Genomic DNA, 16,275 nt, shown 5'->3' with positions numbered 1-16,275 from the left:
AAATGAACTTGGTATTTCACACAAATTGTATTTTACACTGTGTACTTCCTGAAATCCAGTTGCAACAGTGAGCTAATTGTAAAGCAGGATACTACATCATGTATGTAAAGGTAACAGAGCAGTTTACCACTTTTATTAGCAAAAATTGCAGGGCATTTTGGTTCCAGTTTAAGATTTTTGCATGATGCTTTTTAAAAAGGCTTTCCAGTCTTTCTAGGCCATTTCTTGTACATTGAAATTTTCCATTAAAGTGCAATGAAATTTGTAGTATGTCAAGAATGCCTTATCAGATTTTTAGCATGGGAAAGCAGAAGTAGACATCATGCATGCAATATGATCTCTTATAAACCTATCATATGTACTACTTTGCAGATAATAGCGTCTAGAGACTTCAAAATCAGTCTTCAGTTAAAATTTAAACCAAAATGAAAATTTGGAAACTTGCAGTTGAAAGGAAATACTGTAAAATATTGGAAGTGTGATTTTGTCAAAACAACATCCTCTAAAGCTCCAATTCTCACTCTTTGTATTACTCTATCCATTATAATCTAAAATTAAAAGCAGTTGAACTGAAAACTAATTTCAAAACAGAAACAAAATTATTTAGCTCGATAATAGGATTATTTTGGTGTCTGCAGATATTTTTTCCTTGCCTTTCTTCCTAAGCAGATTTCCAATGCTGTGTGATTGCACTGAATCAGAAATGCTTTGCAGATAACATACTTTTCTTATTCCTCTTCTGTGTTGTCTAGTATCATTCAGCACTTCTTTGACCACATAAAAGGGAATTACTGCATAATAAGTCATGTGGCCGTGTTTAGACTTCCAACATGCTGAACTGAAAGCTTGCTTAGCTCCTCTGGATTTGAGGAGGCCTCAGCTCTTCTGCGTGACCACCTGTTGGTGTGGTTGGTTGGTATGCACTCTGTCTCTTCTGTGGAGATAACGGTGAGAGCACTGGGCATGGTTTTGGTACCAGTTTGGGGCATATCTTGTGTTGGTGGCTCAGCCCCTGTGGATAATGGGACAGCTGGAGTACCAGGCACACACTTGGAGAGGCTTTCAAAATGCTGCAGCATGTTTTAAGCATGGCAGAAGAAAACGCACACATGTACCTCAAATACGAGATATTTACATGTATTTTCTTGCTCACTTGTCTCGCTGTTGTTAACAGGTTTCATCCCTGCTGGATGGTTTCTCCTGCAGAAAATAGTAGCCTCTTTTGGGCAACATCCCATGCTTCCTTGCCAAATTTCCTCTCTCTCCTTGATCCCTCTCATCGGTGCCCTTTCAGTCTGCTTAAAATAGTGAGTGAGAACCATTTTTATAACTTCTCGTCTCCTTTGCCAGGATCACCAGACCATACCAATTATTTTTGTTAACATGGTCCCAGCCCAGTGTGAAAGCGAGTTTTGTGGGAAGGTGAAGGAGCAGGAAAGAGTCTCCATGTCAAAATTGGCACAGCTCTGGGGTCTGTGCTTTCAGATGCGCATAGGGAGTGCGTAACAGTGTGGCAATTTGAAAACTTACTTATATAAAGCATCAGGGGACACAGCCCTCCCTGCTCCCTCCCCCAGGAAAAAAGGGGAATCAGCTTTGTGTCTGCAGTCACTGTTGGAGGAAGCACTGGTAGTTCATCTGTGCTTTCAGACTTTGGCTTTCTGGGAGAAACCGTGTGCGGTAGTTAATGTGCAGAGCATTAAGTCATTGTTCATGACGTAATCACCACCTAAGGATAACCTGCAGCTCTTTCTCTGGGATGCCAAGTAAGAATCAGTAGCATATTTCAGATTAGACAGAGGAAGAAGATCAGGTGATCACAGGCCAACACACTGGATTTTAGAATATTTTTGTCAACAGTGTTTAATTATAACATTAAATAACAGTTAAACACAAGGTTCAAAGCACATAGAAAATTTCGAAGAATACTGTGTTGCAGAAGTTCGTAGACTATACTTGCTATCTGAGCACCAACCGATGCACCCGTGCTTTTAAAAGAGCCCTAACTGGGTTTTTTAGACCCTGCAGAAAATGATGCTGTGGAGACTGGTTTTTTTTTCTGTGTCCCAAGTAGTTTTAATATACTTTGCTTGGGTATGCAAAACGAACTGTAGCTATACCTTTGACTGCAGTGTAAATGTGCCCTATGAATCACCTATTACTGGCTGAATGGAGGAAATAGTATATTTAGAAGGTAAATGAAAAGACTGAAGAAACATTTGTGGAACAGGAGAGGAATGAAAGGCTGAAGATGAAAGCAGATAAAGGAGAAGGTTAGAAAATAAATTTTATTGAAGAAAAAGGAGGGGGGAGTAGAAAGTAAGGAGGCTTACCAAAATATCATAAAAATGGTAGGTAAATTAATCCAGTAATATAAAAGGGTAAAGACACTGAAAGATGTCCTGGATCTAGAAGTAGCAGAAGGTAATTGAGAATGAGAAGCAAGCAGGAAATATCCCAGATGTGGCGAAGAATTTGCCAAAATCAAAACAAATTTTAATTAACCCTCTTAATTTATCATGAAGGAGGAAAAGCTCTATATTCTCGCTTCAGAGGATTTGGACTATACCTATGTTATAAGCACGCGCTATAATAATGTTAATAGATCAATATTGTTGGCTTCAGCAGTTGTCAGATACAGCCTTTGCAGCTGAAAAGCGTGTTGTCTGGGAATGATGCAGGCAGATTAATGAAGCTGTGGAATAAAAAGGGAGCTAGATACTGAAGTCAGACTGAATTTTAGGAAACCCGGAGATTCAGTATCTAAAATAGAGAGTGCTTGGGGTTTGTATATAAAGTGAAGGGGCAATATTCATATCTAAGTTCTGTACCTTGTCTGTGGCATTTATAAGCTTATTCTGCATTACATATAAATCTCAGTGTGAGGAACCAGGTTTACCATAGTCAGACTGGACTGGTTTAAACAGAGCTGAGGAAGTTAATTATCACATGTCTCGGGTCTAGCAATAAGTAACTAGTTGGGGAGAGCGGGACTTGCTGTGGCTGCAGCCCTGGGAGCTGCAGCAGGGGGAACGGGTCCTGCGGTCGCATGCGGATGGCCAGCTGGGAGGGACTGCCCTAATCTGTTTCCCAGGTTGTTCGAATCAGTTCAAGAGCAGTAAAACAAGGTTATGTAATTGACATGTGACGTAGCCTAAAATAGTGACTGCAAACATAGGCTGCTGTTGCTGGGCAGTTGTCAACTGCTACCAAAAAAAAAAAAAGCGCCCTCAACTGTGTAGCAAATGGACCTTTTAAATGAAAATGCTGTTCTGATTTCCATTAAATAGCAGGCATTTTCCTTTTTTTTTTTAACTGAAAGAAATAGAGGCTTTGTGAAAACTGAAATTTGGAAAGAGATTCATCGTTGTACTTACCGTGCTGATTTATTTGAGAGTACCTATCAGCTGCAGATGGTGAAATAAAAGCCTCGGGTATATGCTGTTTGTTTCTTGATAGTATGATACAACTCGTGTCAAACAGAAATCCTTTTCTGTATGTGGAAAATCATTGTGACAAGTCTTAGCAGTAATTTTATTTATACACTGGCCATTAAAAGGAGTATTTTTATTATTATTATTATTTTTATCAATTAAAAGAGCTTATGTGGATTACAGAGATAACAATGTAGATTACAGAGATAACATCAATTTCACAAAACCTGTGAAGGTTTTGGTGCTGGATGAAAGGAACATACCACATAGCTCAGTGAGCACAAATGAGAGGTTAGGATGGGCAGATGATGTGATTTCTTGCTGTAGGACGCAAAGCCCTTCATTAGGGCTATACCAGAAAGCAGAAAAAAGGAGGTTCTGTTTGCTGACCAGATAATCTTGAGGTAAGAGGCTTCCCTTAGAAAATCGTGATGATATTCTGCAGCATGTTTTCTTTCTCTTTCCTACAGCAGGGAAGGTCTGTAGCCCAGGTCAGAGGAGTTGCAGGGGCTGGCTTTTGTGCAGTCTGACAGGCTGGTGGGTAAAGGAAAAGGACAGAGTTGAGCAGTAAATAACATTTCTGAAATTGAGGGAAACTTAATGTAGAATTACAGCCATTCAACCCAGATGTTTGGTTTTTTTTCTCCCCCTCGTTCACTACTGTTATCTGGAGCAACTTCAGTAAAATGGGTGGTTATGCTGATAAATGCTGATAGGAGCAGCAAGAGGAACTTTAGTGGAGTCCCCTGCATTAAGGATGCCCAGGTCATAGTGTTTAACACTTACACATGCTTGCTCAAGCAGGTGCCAAGCTGTAAGGCTTTTTTACATGTATCATTGTCATCATGGAGGTAATCTTCGTGCTTGGGAAATATGGAGAAATCTAAGCCCTTAGTCCAGCCCAGAAAGCTGCAAAAGGGATCCTGGTTTCAACGTACAGACCTGCAAGGCAGAGCTCCTTTCAAACCCTGGAAGAAGGCTTGGCTGTTCTGGCAGCCTGCAGGGAGAAGACAACTTTGCCTGCGATTTTGTGAGTCAAAGTATTAATTCTCATTATGGAGGAAGAAGGAAATTTTGAGCATTTTACATGTGTTTTGATGTGCTTCAGTGAGAGGCTATTTTATAAGTTGAGGGTTTTTCAAACTTCTGCTTTGTTGGGTCTTTACCTGCCACTCCTGTTTTCTCACTTTCCTGTCCTTTTGCTAGGCTTCCTCAATCATGTCTTTGTCTTGGGACCTAAAGCACACTCCAGTTTCAGATACTGTACCCAGAATGGCTTTTAGACTTTTCCCTTACCTTTCCCAGGGTATGTAGCAGTGGGCGTAGAGCTCTAGCAGAGGGAAAAAAGAGAGTTGACTGCCCAGGTAAAAGCAGAAAAGAATATGTGGAAAGCAACAGTGCCACAGGAGAGGAGCTGGGCATTAGTGGCATGCAAGCGAGCGTGAATCAACAACCTAATGCCATTGCCAAAAGCCAGATCTGGTGCAGCATTGCATTAGCAGAGCTGTTGTGTGCAAGATGTGGGAAGTAACCATTTTAGTGGCCTTAGTGATGGTGAAACTCAGCAAGAAAAATGCACCTGTTTTCAGGCACTCTGTTTTTATGAAAGAAGCTGGAAAGAGAGTAAGAGGAATGACAACAGATTTAGAAAACATGACCTATGAGGAAAGATTGAGAGCACTGGATTTGTTTAGTCTAGCAGAGATGGCAAACAAAGATCTTTCGATAGCCATGAGATTGCTGTAAGAAGGTGGTGATCTATTGCTCTGTATGTCTTAGGGGGAGTGCTAACATCTCATCTCAGTTGCAAAATACTCCTGTTTGGATTAAATGCAAAGGGAAAACCACAGCTTCAAGGCTGGCTAATCACTAGCCTAATCACGTGGCTTATAGGGAAGTGGCAGAATACCTTTCCTCAGAAGGTTTTAAGACAAATTTAGAGAAAGAAAAAATAATATACAACCTCCCTGAACTGTTAAGCTAGTCTTGTCATGCTTCCATGAGTGGGCTTGAATTAAACAGTCTTTGGATCCTCTTCCAGCATTATGCTGCTTTTTTTTTTTTTTCCTTACAAAATTTAACATTTGATCATAGTAGTTGCTATTTTAACAAGACAGCAGAAATGTAGAAGGCTCATTAATGATTTGCAGTTCCTGACTTAGACTTCAAAAACTGGGGAGAAAAAATAATTTTTAGAAGGAAGATAAAACGTGGAATATCTCACAAATTTCTGTAATCTTCTAATTTTGCCTTAGACAGTAACAGAAATATTACTGACAAATATCTATACCCCATTCCTATTGCAGCCTTACATGTCTGGAAGTGTCATGGCCCCTTGAAGAGTGTAGCAGTGCTCTGCACATGAGCTCATCTTAGCGAGGCAGTTTTTGGGACCAGTGGCTCAATCATTGTGCTGGAGTTCTAAAATGGGGAAAGGCACAACTGCTGCTACAGCCTCATTTTGGCAGTAAATCATAGGCCAAATAAGAACAGCTTGTTTTCTCCCCTCCTTTACTCCTGAATTTGGCTTGTTCAAGAAAATGTCGAAAGAGGGAAGATTGAATTTCATTAATACTTTGGGTTTATTTTCTTTTGTAAGCCTATAAAAGCAGAGAATTAAAGAATTTTTGCAGGTGAGAGAGTTGGAAATATTGATGTATTTTTGTGCGTACATTTGGATGTGTCACTCTGTGGTAAGTAGCGACAATTGTGTCGCTGGAAAAGTGCACCTGGAAAGTGCAAACTCAAATATTCCTCTGGCTCTGCTGTGAATAGGACAGATCTCTGTTTCTTAGTGTGTAACTGTGTAGTACCTATTAACTATTTATTTTGATCAGGAAGTTTTCCTGGCATCTTTTGTAACTCTGTATTTTAGATGGAGCAGAAATTAGCTCGTATAAGTGAACTTAATGGTGGCATATGTAAAAATTACTTTCATCTTAACGCATTTAGCACATGGGGGATGAGAATTCAATATCTACTCTGTTGCTTTCCAGCCCACTTGTGGGTGATTAAACCGGATAAAAGGAACAGCTGGATTAAGCTAAACACAAACTACGCAAGCAGATCAATAGGGGTCTTGAAGGAGTTGGAGAGCTAGCACCACAAAAACATCAGCCTCTTTGCAGGACTGTCTCCCTCACCTTGTTGAGATCCTGAAGAGCCCTGGAGGTCTTGAAAGCTGCAACAATTTCAGATGTGTAGATTTTTGTTTTGATTCTGAAGTTGAGGGGCATGAACAAGGCTCATGCTACACAAATGGAACATACTGATTCATTATGAGTGTCTTTGCTTTACTAACTTATTTGACAAAATTGCTTTTATTTGAAAGGTACCATATTTGATTGCATGGAACTCTGAAGGCATTTCTTTTACCATAGATGATAAACTTTAAACTGAAACCCTGTTTGTTATTATTTCATAGCTGCACTCTACATAGAGGCTTTGCCTGAATGCTGATCCAGTCTGTGTTTTAATGGTTTTCAAGTTGCTTCCATTAATGTAAGCTTTAAGATAACTGTCATTATTTTATTTTTTTTAGAAAATAAAAAAAAAAAATACAAGACATTTGCTTTTTGGAAGGACTTTTGCCTTGCTTACTCGAAAAACTGCTTACAGATTTTGTACCGTACATTAGTATTCAGAGATGCATGATTCAAAAATTGATGAATATTCGCTGTTATGTTTTCTGAAATTATATGGTCTAGAGTAGGTAGTTCAGAAAGTAATAATTGCAGGCTATCTAAACCATCTGAAGGGTGACTTGCGGAAGTCTTCTGCTGTTGTGGGAATATTTCTTAGGAAGTCACAGTGTGATAGTGATTGAATCAAATAAACATTTCCACAATATTTAAGAATGTGACCCAAGTAATTATCCTGGAATACATAAACGTTAACCTCTTTCTAGTAAACCCATTAGCTTTTGAAAGCAGTAGTGAAAAATGTTAACTTAACAGGTGTAAAATTTCGTAGAACAAACCGCCTTTAGGGTAGTTCTGCAGCGGGGTTCATTTTGCAGCGTTAGAGCTGACTTGTCATATTAATAGCCTGCACCCGCCTGTGGAAGCCTAAAAATGGTATTGCAGTACTCTGTGATGTACAAAGGACGTTGTGTGAGCACTGAGCAATCATACTTGCATTCCTAGCAGAAAATAACCATTTTTCCCCTTGCCCCACAAAAAGATAGTATACCAGTATTTGTAAGGGCATATAAACCATCTTTATATCATTATTTTAAACACTTTTGTTTTCTACTTTAATTTTATTTTCATGCTATCTGCATGATATTTCTTTAGGAGATGTGCTCAAGTCAGTACAGAGGAAAAATGTAAATGGGGATTAAATTGATATTTCTCATGTGTATCTGGTTTATATATATATGACATAAAATAAACATTGTGTGATAAGCAGGTTTTCATTTTGTGATTAGCTGAGAATTTTATCTTTTTGTTGTTTAGCAGGCCTACTTAAAGACCAGCTGATAGATACTAGTGCTGTCACTATGTCATACAACTTGATTTTATGCCTGATGTAACTTCATGAGCTCATATTCATGAATTATTTTGCCTGAGTTTTACTATTTTTCATCTGTGTCGCAGTGCTAGGTAAGGTCCCTTAATAAAAACCCTTGTTTGCCCATCTGCTTGTTGTTTAAACATCTAAAGCATTATCTATATGATGATACCTTTGTGGTATTACAGTACCTTACTTAAATGAGAGTGATATTAGAGTAACACTGCTTACTCAAAGAAGATGGGTTTTCTTTGTGTGAGATGTTCGGTGAAGAGATACAGGAAACAGCCCAAATTTCAGTTCAGTCTGAACGTTGGTTAAGGGTGAAGGGATTTCAGATGCAGAGATAGAAAATGGCTTACCTGAAGTTCTAAGGCAAATTCCTGACAGAGAACAAACCAGAAGCCAGGTCTCCAGTGTCCTGTGAATATTCTGTTTGTCTTTCCCTTAGGAAGCATGTGTTTATTGTGGAAAATATCTTGGCAAACGTATTTTATACCTCTTGTCCTACAGCAGCTCTGTCCCCTTATCAAGCCTGCATCTTTGCTCCCACTCCCTGCACACGTCAACCTCCTGCGCATTTCAGTGCAGCCCTACTTCTGAGCCCTGCCCAGGCTTCCTCTCCCCACCCGTGGCTGGTGCCTGCTTCAGTCATTGGCGTCAGTGTTATTTGTACAACTCTTGGGTTTCTGCACATCTCGCCTGCTTCGTTCGTTATGTGTTTAGGAGTCTCTCTGCTTAGTTGCTGGTTTGTGGTACTGCGTTGGCAATCTGAATTTTTACCCCTCTACCTTGCATTTCAGACATCTTGGTTAGGAACTAGGAGTTACGAGTTTCTTACCTTATGTCCAAAATGCCTGTCCCTGAGGCTCAGTAGTTCTTACAGCATCCACTACGTAAGCCTACAGCACGCTGCTGTGTTTTACACAAGACTGTTTTCTTGTGCGTGCTCGCAAATCCTGCAGCTTGCCTTACAGTCTGTTGTACTGTGTGCTTTGTCCTCTCCTTTCTTCCTTCCTCTGGAAACCCTCTGCATTGCTTTTTGTCACGTCTGCTGTAAACCATTTGTTCTGCTCATCCCAGATGTCCATGTGCCACCTCTGGATCAAGGCAGCTAAAATAATCTTCTGTCATGCTGCACCACCCCCCTCGTGGCTTCCTTTATTTTTCTACATCAGATTCAAGTACCTTGCTTTGAAAAGTCCACGTGATAGTGCCCTTGTCTGATACACTGTGTGTGTTTGCTCAACCTATGTTCTTCCCACAAAGCAAAATGCCTTTTGAGTCTCCAAGTTGTTAAATGCCAGCCTATTTCCCTGGTTGCCATGTATTTCCCTTCTGCTGAATGTTGTGTGTTAAATACCTGCTGTCTCCTCGGGAGTGCTTCTGTGGGGCTTTATAGAACTGAAATAATACAGTTGTGATTCAAGCCTGTGTTGGTAAACCCTTCAGAAACCTTCTGCTATATAGAAGGTAACTGAGTAAATCGGAAATCGAGCACTCTGAACTGGTCGCAGAGGGTGGGGTATATTGAGAAAGTTAACCTGTACTTTGTTTTTCTGCTTTAGGTTGTGAACTTCTTTAGCATGAGAGTGGCCCTCTGTTTCTTACCAAAACTAAGACTTGTCAGGCTGCTCTGTGATGAGGCATGTATAAGTAGATTTGAAAAAGCTCAAACCAATCGTTTGTTTGTCGCAAAAAGAAAAATTCCAATCCTGCTTAAAAAGAAGTAATGAGCTCTCTCTCTTGGGTGATGCACCGAAACTCTTTCTCAAATTAAACAGAAGAGATGCTCATAGTACAAGATTATTGGAAAGGCTAGAGAATGAGATTGGGAATGTCTGCATTAATAAGAAGCTCAAAACGACTTCAAAACGACAGAGAAGAGCAAATTGGAATTATGTAAATACATCCTCTAATAATGCATTTTGGTTTTGGTTCATTCAGGACAGCACAATTACCTGTGTGCGGGAAGGAATGACTGCATAATTGATAAGATTCGGAGGAAGAACTGCCCAGCCTGTCGATTACAGAAATGTCTGCAAGCTGGAATGAATTTAGGAGGTAAGCAGAATATTAATAGTTTGGTCTCTTAATTTGATTAGGCAAAAACATTGGAAATGTGCACCCTTTTTATAGTTCTGGCAGCTGCATAATCTCAAAAGTTTAAGGTGGAATTATACTGAATAAGTGCTTAATAGCTAATAAACTCTATTGTCATTCTAAATCAGGTTTTAGAGATATGTATTTTATGGCTCAAAAAACGAAAAGTGGGTGTTTTATGATGACAGTAATTTTAGTGGAATTTCATACAGCTGAAAGTGTTAGGGTTTCAAGTATTGCATGCTTTTTTTTTGGTGATGAGCATTCTCTTAAATAGCAAAAAACATTTTACACCATCATGAAAGCAAATTCACACATAGTGAGACCTCTCAACTCTTTGGTTGCTTATTCTACGTTTATATTGATTTATTTCTGCAACTGGTTGGATATGCAGTAATTTTGATGTTGTTCCTCCATTGTTCATGTACCAATCACAAAAAGACAAAACCTTTCCTTAATAATTATCAAAGTTACTTTGAAAACAGTATGACAGAAAAACATATAATAGTTTTTTCATTGTTTTAATTCTTCCATTGCAATGTCTACACAATTCTGGCTGTGCCTCGGTTGGGCATCTTGTTTCAAGTCATCACCTGAGCAAATTGTATTACAAACCACTTTTTCTCACCACTCTTAGGTTTATTTTGTTGTTTGTGAACGAGGGTGTGGATACTGCTGCAGGTCCTTCCCTTCGATGCAGAGTGACCCTTCCCATGGAGTGTTTCCACAGTTCCAGAAAACTTGACACAGTCACATGAATTCCTTCAAATTGTGTCCTATCTTACAATTTGCTTTTTATCCTCCTGGACCTGTTCTCCTAGTAGCTTAGTTTAGTTCTACAGACAGATTTAGCTGCTTGTCTTTCATAGGTTGTATGGAAAATCCTGGGTTCTGCCTGCTGCCTAGTACCTTTTTCTACCTCCCAGACTCTCTTTTTCTGGCTTGTCCCCTGGCAGAAACACTCAAGCAAGCCATTCCTTACTTTTTTTTTGATGACTAGCCCTGTTAAGCCTCTTTCAACCCCTTTCCTAATTTTGAGGTGCTGCGTTGCCCCCTGGGACCATTGTTTCTGCTTCCCAAAGGAAAACGGGGCCAGATTGTGGCATGCTATGGGCTGATGGCTTTCCCTTGATTTTGACCTGCACTGTTGAATCTACCAAGGAAAGCAGAAAAGCACCTTTGTTTGATGAAACAAGAGCTCTATGGTAGTAGCTCCTTCTTCCCAAAAAATGATGCTGAAAACATATGTGGAGCAGGAAGCCCATCTCTGTGGAGTGCTGTAAATTTTGCTGCAGCCTGCTAGCAGCCAGTGCAGGGCATCCTCCGTTGCCATGCCCTGTGTGGTACCAGCAGAGCTCCTGCAAGCCTGCCTTCCTGGGCAGGCGCGGGTGCTTAGCGCTCTAACAAAATACAGGGCTGCCATCCGACTTGATAACCTTTTGAATCAGCAACACATGACACTTTGTCTGCAGTGTCATGAGTTCATCACTGTGATTTCCTGGTGTGTTTCAAAGGACGTGTTCACACAGTGTCCTCTGCAAAAAGCAAGGGAGGGGGTAGGCTTTGCTTGAGGGTGTTGCTTGCTTTTTTTTTTTTTTTTTTTTTTTTTTTTTACTAGCTGGAACACTGTAAATGAGGAATGCATTGAAAAATCTTCCCTTGTGCTGGAGCTTGGTATTCTGCTGGAAATTATAATTAGTGATCTGCATTTAATGACCTAGAAGGCCAAGTCTGCCTGTGCAGTGTACAGCTGGCGTGCGGTTGAGCTTTGCTGTTTAACTGTTTTGGTGATTTTCTTCATGTAGAGAAACTAAGGTGAAATTCTCATTCCTGATTTGATCCCTTTATGCCACATAAAGGAGCTAAATTAGCACAAGCAGGTCCTTCATCACTGCCATGAATGAGGTATAGTAGGGGCACGGCTCTGGATGTCAGTGTGATGCGGTGCCCTCTGCATGGTCCTGGAGAGAAGGGCCTGGTTGGAGGCAGAGGGGAGGACTGCCAGAGAGATGTAAAGTGCCTGCAGCCCAGAGACAGTGTTACTGTTTCAAGGGCCCCAAGGGCTGCCACCTTATGCCGATGGACCTTTCAGCCTTTGAGCGAGCCCCTGTCTGGCAGGAAATACTGGTAGCTTATGGCCTTCTGTTCCTTAGGCCACTTTCTTCCCCAGTGGAGAGCTTTCCATTGGGCGTCTACAGTGGAGCAGCACAGCATCTCAGACTTAATTTTGGGAGCTTCCGTGTGCTGTTGCAGGGGGTTTCTGATACAGTGAAGATCATCACAAAGAGGGAGGTGGAAATGGAAAGAAGAGGTCTTAATGCGTATTTGAAACCAGTAATTTTCTCTTCATTTAAATTTCCAAGGTTTGTTATTAAATAACATTTTTTCATAATTAGCTTGAACACGCTTGAGTATGTTCATATTATGAAGATACATCACAGCTTACAGTTTCATGTGGTGAGCCTAGTTTTGCCAAGAATATACATTACTCTGATAAAAATGGACTCTTACCTGTTTCTAATTTGGACTTACAGGCAAAATGTGCAAGTATTTTCTTAGGCAGTGTGATCAGTAAAGAGCTGGAGGAAAATGGATTTATAAATGCAATTAAGTCCTGTTTGCAGCATAGTACTGTCTATAGCTGAGTCACACTGCACAGTGCTGTGCTCTTTGTGCAGTAGATCTAATCTAAACTCTTGCCCTCCAAATGGAAGTAAAGGTAAACACAAAACCCAAACTGTGTCAGAGATGCCTATGTGTTTGGTTCATGAGAAATAGAGTAAGATGATAGGCAAAAGGGTCATAAGCATAGCTCAAGGTCTGAAATGTGTGCAAGTTGCTGAAGTCATGGACATTTCTTTCCACTTGTACATAATTATGTTTTATCTTTTAATTAAAAATAAGAATTTTAAAAAAACCCCTCCAGTTGATCTAGAAGAAGTATTGCTTTAGGGAACAAGGTCCTGTCTCCATGGGTTGGAAAAGAACTTGACTCTCCTTTGCAGCTTTCCTTGTCTGTAGATGAGAATGAAAGGTCCCAAGCTGCCACCCAGCTCTTCCCAGTTACTGCAGTAGGTGGTTTATAAAGCAAATTTTGTAATTTGAAAGTTTGTGATTCCCTTCCTACTGTTACTGAAGATACTAATCTCTGTAGTGGAAAACTGGAAATCAGAAAGAGAGCTTCCATGTTTCCTGCAGCACGTTTTTGAACAATCTCTAATTATTCTACTGATCTTTTTTCTTTGGTGTTGGTTTTTGTTGGGTTTTTTACTTTTGATTATATTCTTTCTCAGTAATTTTAAAATGTTCTCTCTTTTGTTTATTGTGTCAGAGTTTTACAGGTTTGTTTTGATGGCATAGTTTCTACTTCTCGGTATGCTAACATGTTTTTTCAAAAAAAAATATTTTGATGTATGGCAGCATGCCATGCTTTAAGAACCTTAAGCGCTTTTTGTGTAATATGTATAATTCAGTGATACAAAATACACCTTTTCATGAATGCTCAACCAAATTAATTTGGCAGTTTTATTGTTTATCTTCTCCTTTTGTTTGTTGAAAAATTGAAGCCTTTTCCAAGCTCCTCTAATAATCTTTAGAAAATTATTCATCAAGTCAGCAAATAATTTACCTAATTATGTTCTTGTCTCAGTTTTTGTTTTGATTTTATAAAAAGCACCTGCAACCTGTAATTTCTGCAAAGCTGAAGTTGCCAAACGCCATGTTAATTGATCTTCCTCATTTCTAGAGAGTATGTGTGTACACTGCAGACAGACATATCCCTTCGACAAGTAGGACTCCCCAAACATTTTTGGGAATCATTGTTTGTTTGTTGTTTTGTTGGGTTTTTTTAAACTCCAGTGACATATGTGAGACTTAATTATTGGAAGAGATTCAGAGTGAGCAACTGCACTATGAAGGTATGCTGGCCCATTTTTAGTTTATGCTCTTTTTGAGATTCTGTAATTAATTTTCAGTTAATTATGGACGAGAATGACTCCATGAATTGTGAAGTTTCTTCCAGCATACGCTGTGATCAGATTTGTTGAGTCTCTCACTTCTGCAGAAGACATTTTCATTTGACTCCCACCTCATGCTGCTGTTTCTTAATCATGTCTGTCCCCATGGCAGCACCTGGCGGGGGGGGTGTGGGTGTGTGGTGAGAGCCCCCAGTCCCACACTGGTGCTCAGCATGGTTTCTTATGCCACCACCAGCTGAATGAGCAAGGCAGCAGCATCCAGTGGCTCGCACAGCAGCGCCTGGGATGCTGTGTTGCAACCAGGGGAGCACAGAGCCCCCTGTTTTCACTCCTGCTGTTTGCCATGCTCTGCGCTGAAGCCTGGAGAAGCGAAATGTTTTATATGATGTGACTTGAGGGGACCTACACCCCCCCTTTCATTGGCAGGTGAGTCCTTGCCACTCTGATGTGGCCTAGTGACCAGGCATCCCTCCCTCTTCTGCTGCATGATTGAAGAAGATCCCTCTTCTGCCATGTGATGTGCCCTACATGCTTAGGGGACAAAAAAGTGTTGAGGGGTCTGTACCATGTAGGACTGCAGCCCTTTCCTGCGTCTCCTCCCGTGTAAAATACTGACAAGACTTACCAGTACTGGTCTCCCACAATAGTGAGAAACAGCTTGCTGAAGGTACCCTTTAGGTGTCAAAGGGAAATAAAATAGATTTCACCTTGCAAATTGCATAGTTCGTCACTCTGTCTGCAGAAACTGCCTGTGAAATGCGAGTCTTGGGTTTGCATACATTTACATATGTAAGGCACTTCATGCACAAGACGCTGTGTGTAATTTGTAGTCTTCACTTGCAGATATCCTTATTTTTTATACATCAAAATATTTCAATAATCTGAAAAATAGATTAAATGAGAGAATCGGTAATAAGATACAGTACTTCACCTTTTTGCCCAGCTTTCCATTTTCTGTTTAATAACTCATACTACTAGGGATTTAAAAATGTGGTATTATTTTCAGTTACTGAAGCTTATGTGGTTTATATCGTTATTGTTCCTATCTTTTTAAGAAAAAGCAGTAAGGAGAAAAGGAAGAGGAAAAAAACCACGAGTATTAGAAAACTGAAAACAAAGAAAATCTTATATACAGCAAAAATTTTCCTCTTTATTTTCTTCAAAAAATTCTACCAACTTTCTAACTAACCAAGGTTTCATAAATTTGAAAGGAAAAAAAACAACCCTAAGTGTAACAAATTGAAGCAATTTTAAGTACATATATGGTTAACTTTTATTTTTCATTTAAACTTTAACTGCAAAGTATTTTGAAATGCCCATTAACTTTAATTGCATTTTTATTTGCGTTTATTATGTAGCATTTTCTTCTGAGGGAATGTGGTCATTTTTTTTTTTTAACTTGATCATTCAGCTAGGTTTGTGTCAGCTCTTCCAAGAGACTTTTACCATTATACAGCAGTATATTAAAATTGTTTGTGGGTTTTGTGAAGCAAAACCTCATATTGTCAATTTTTCTCACATTTTAGCTGGACAGCTTAGTTATGGTACCGGCCAGTGTCTAGGTTATCATTAGTATTGTTTCAAAGAACATTTGTATTTTTCTAGGTGTGATGATTTGAGATAACATTTGTGTTAGGTAGAAATCCATCAAGTTAAGAGATTATGTTAAAATCCATGCTTTCTCTTAGCAGTGAAGCACTGATTTTCCTACTTTCATTTGCACGTACAGTGTATTGAGCCCAAATGAGTAATGTAACCTTAAGAGGTAGCCTGCAACCATGCTACCTTATGCTGTGATTTTGTTAGGTCTTGTGGGTGTACTTCTAAGAGAGATCAGCAGGGAAATTCCTGTTGCTGCATGGAGTCCGTGTGAGTGACTCTTCAGAAGAGGACATCCTTCTGCCTGTGTAAGGGTCAGTTTTTCTTAAGGCGCTGCTGTTGCTGCACCACTACGCCATGCCTTGTGAATATATATATTAAAAAAAAATAAAAATCAGTCCTGCTGTTTTGGATCTTGTAGGAGCCAGTTAATCGAGCAATGAACTTTTCCTACTTTTGCGCCTTCCTTCCTCCATGCTACGAGATACTGCTCTTGCCCTGCTCTCGATGTGTCCCTCTAACCTTTCAGCGTGGACCATCGTCAAGAATATTGTAGATAATTACCAGAACAGTCACTTGCCACAACTATTCAGAAACTATTTGGGAATGATGATTAAAAATGCAGAATTTTGAAGAAGGCTGGTAATGTC

General features: G+C 39.8%; 1 protein-coding gene across 5 annotated transcripts in view; it reads left to right on the top strand.

Moving 5' to 3' along the window:
* Positions 1-16,275, top strand: part of NR3C2 (nuclear receptor subfamily 3 group C member 2) — a 214,362-nt gene that overhangs the window by 144,766 nt on the left and 53,321 nt on the right. For all 5 annotated transcript variants that reach the window (XM_055719866.1, XM_055719875.1, XM_005440897.3 and 2 more), the window contains one exon: positions 9,894-10,010. In XM_055719866.1, coding sequence (XP_055575841.1) covers positions 9,894-10,010 — 117 coding nt within the window. The remainder of the gene's footprint in view (positions 1-9,893; positions 10,011-16,275) is intronic.

This window comes from Falco cherrug, chromosome 1, assembly GCF_023634085.1.
Source record: "Falco cherrug isolate bFalChe1 chromosome 1, bFalChe1.pri, whole genome shotgun sequence".
Taxonomy (NCBI): domain Eukaryota; kingdom Metazoa; phylum Chordata; class Aves; order Falconiformes; family Falconidae; genus Falco; species Falco cherrug.
Note: the sequence above shows the minus strand (reverse complement) of the source record. Positions and strands in the feature narration are given on the sequence as shown.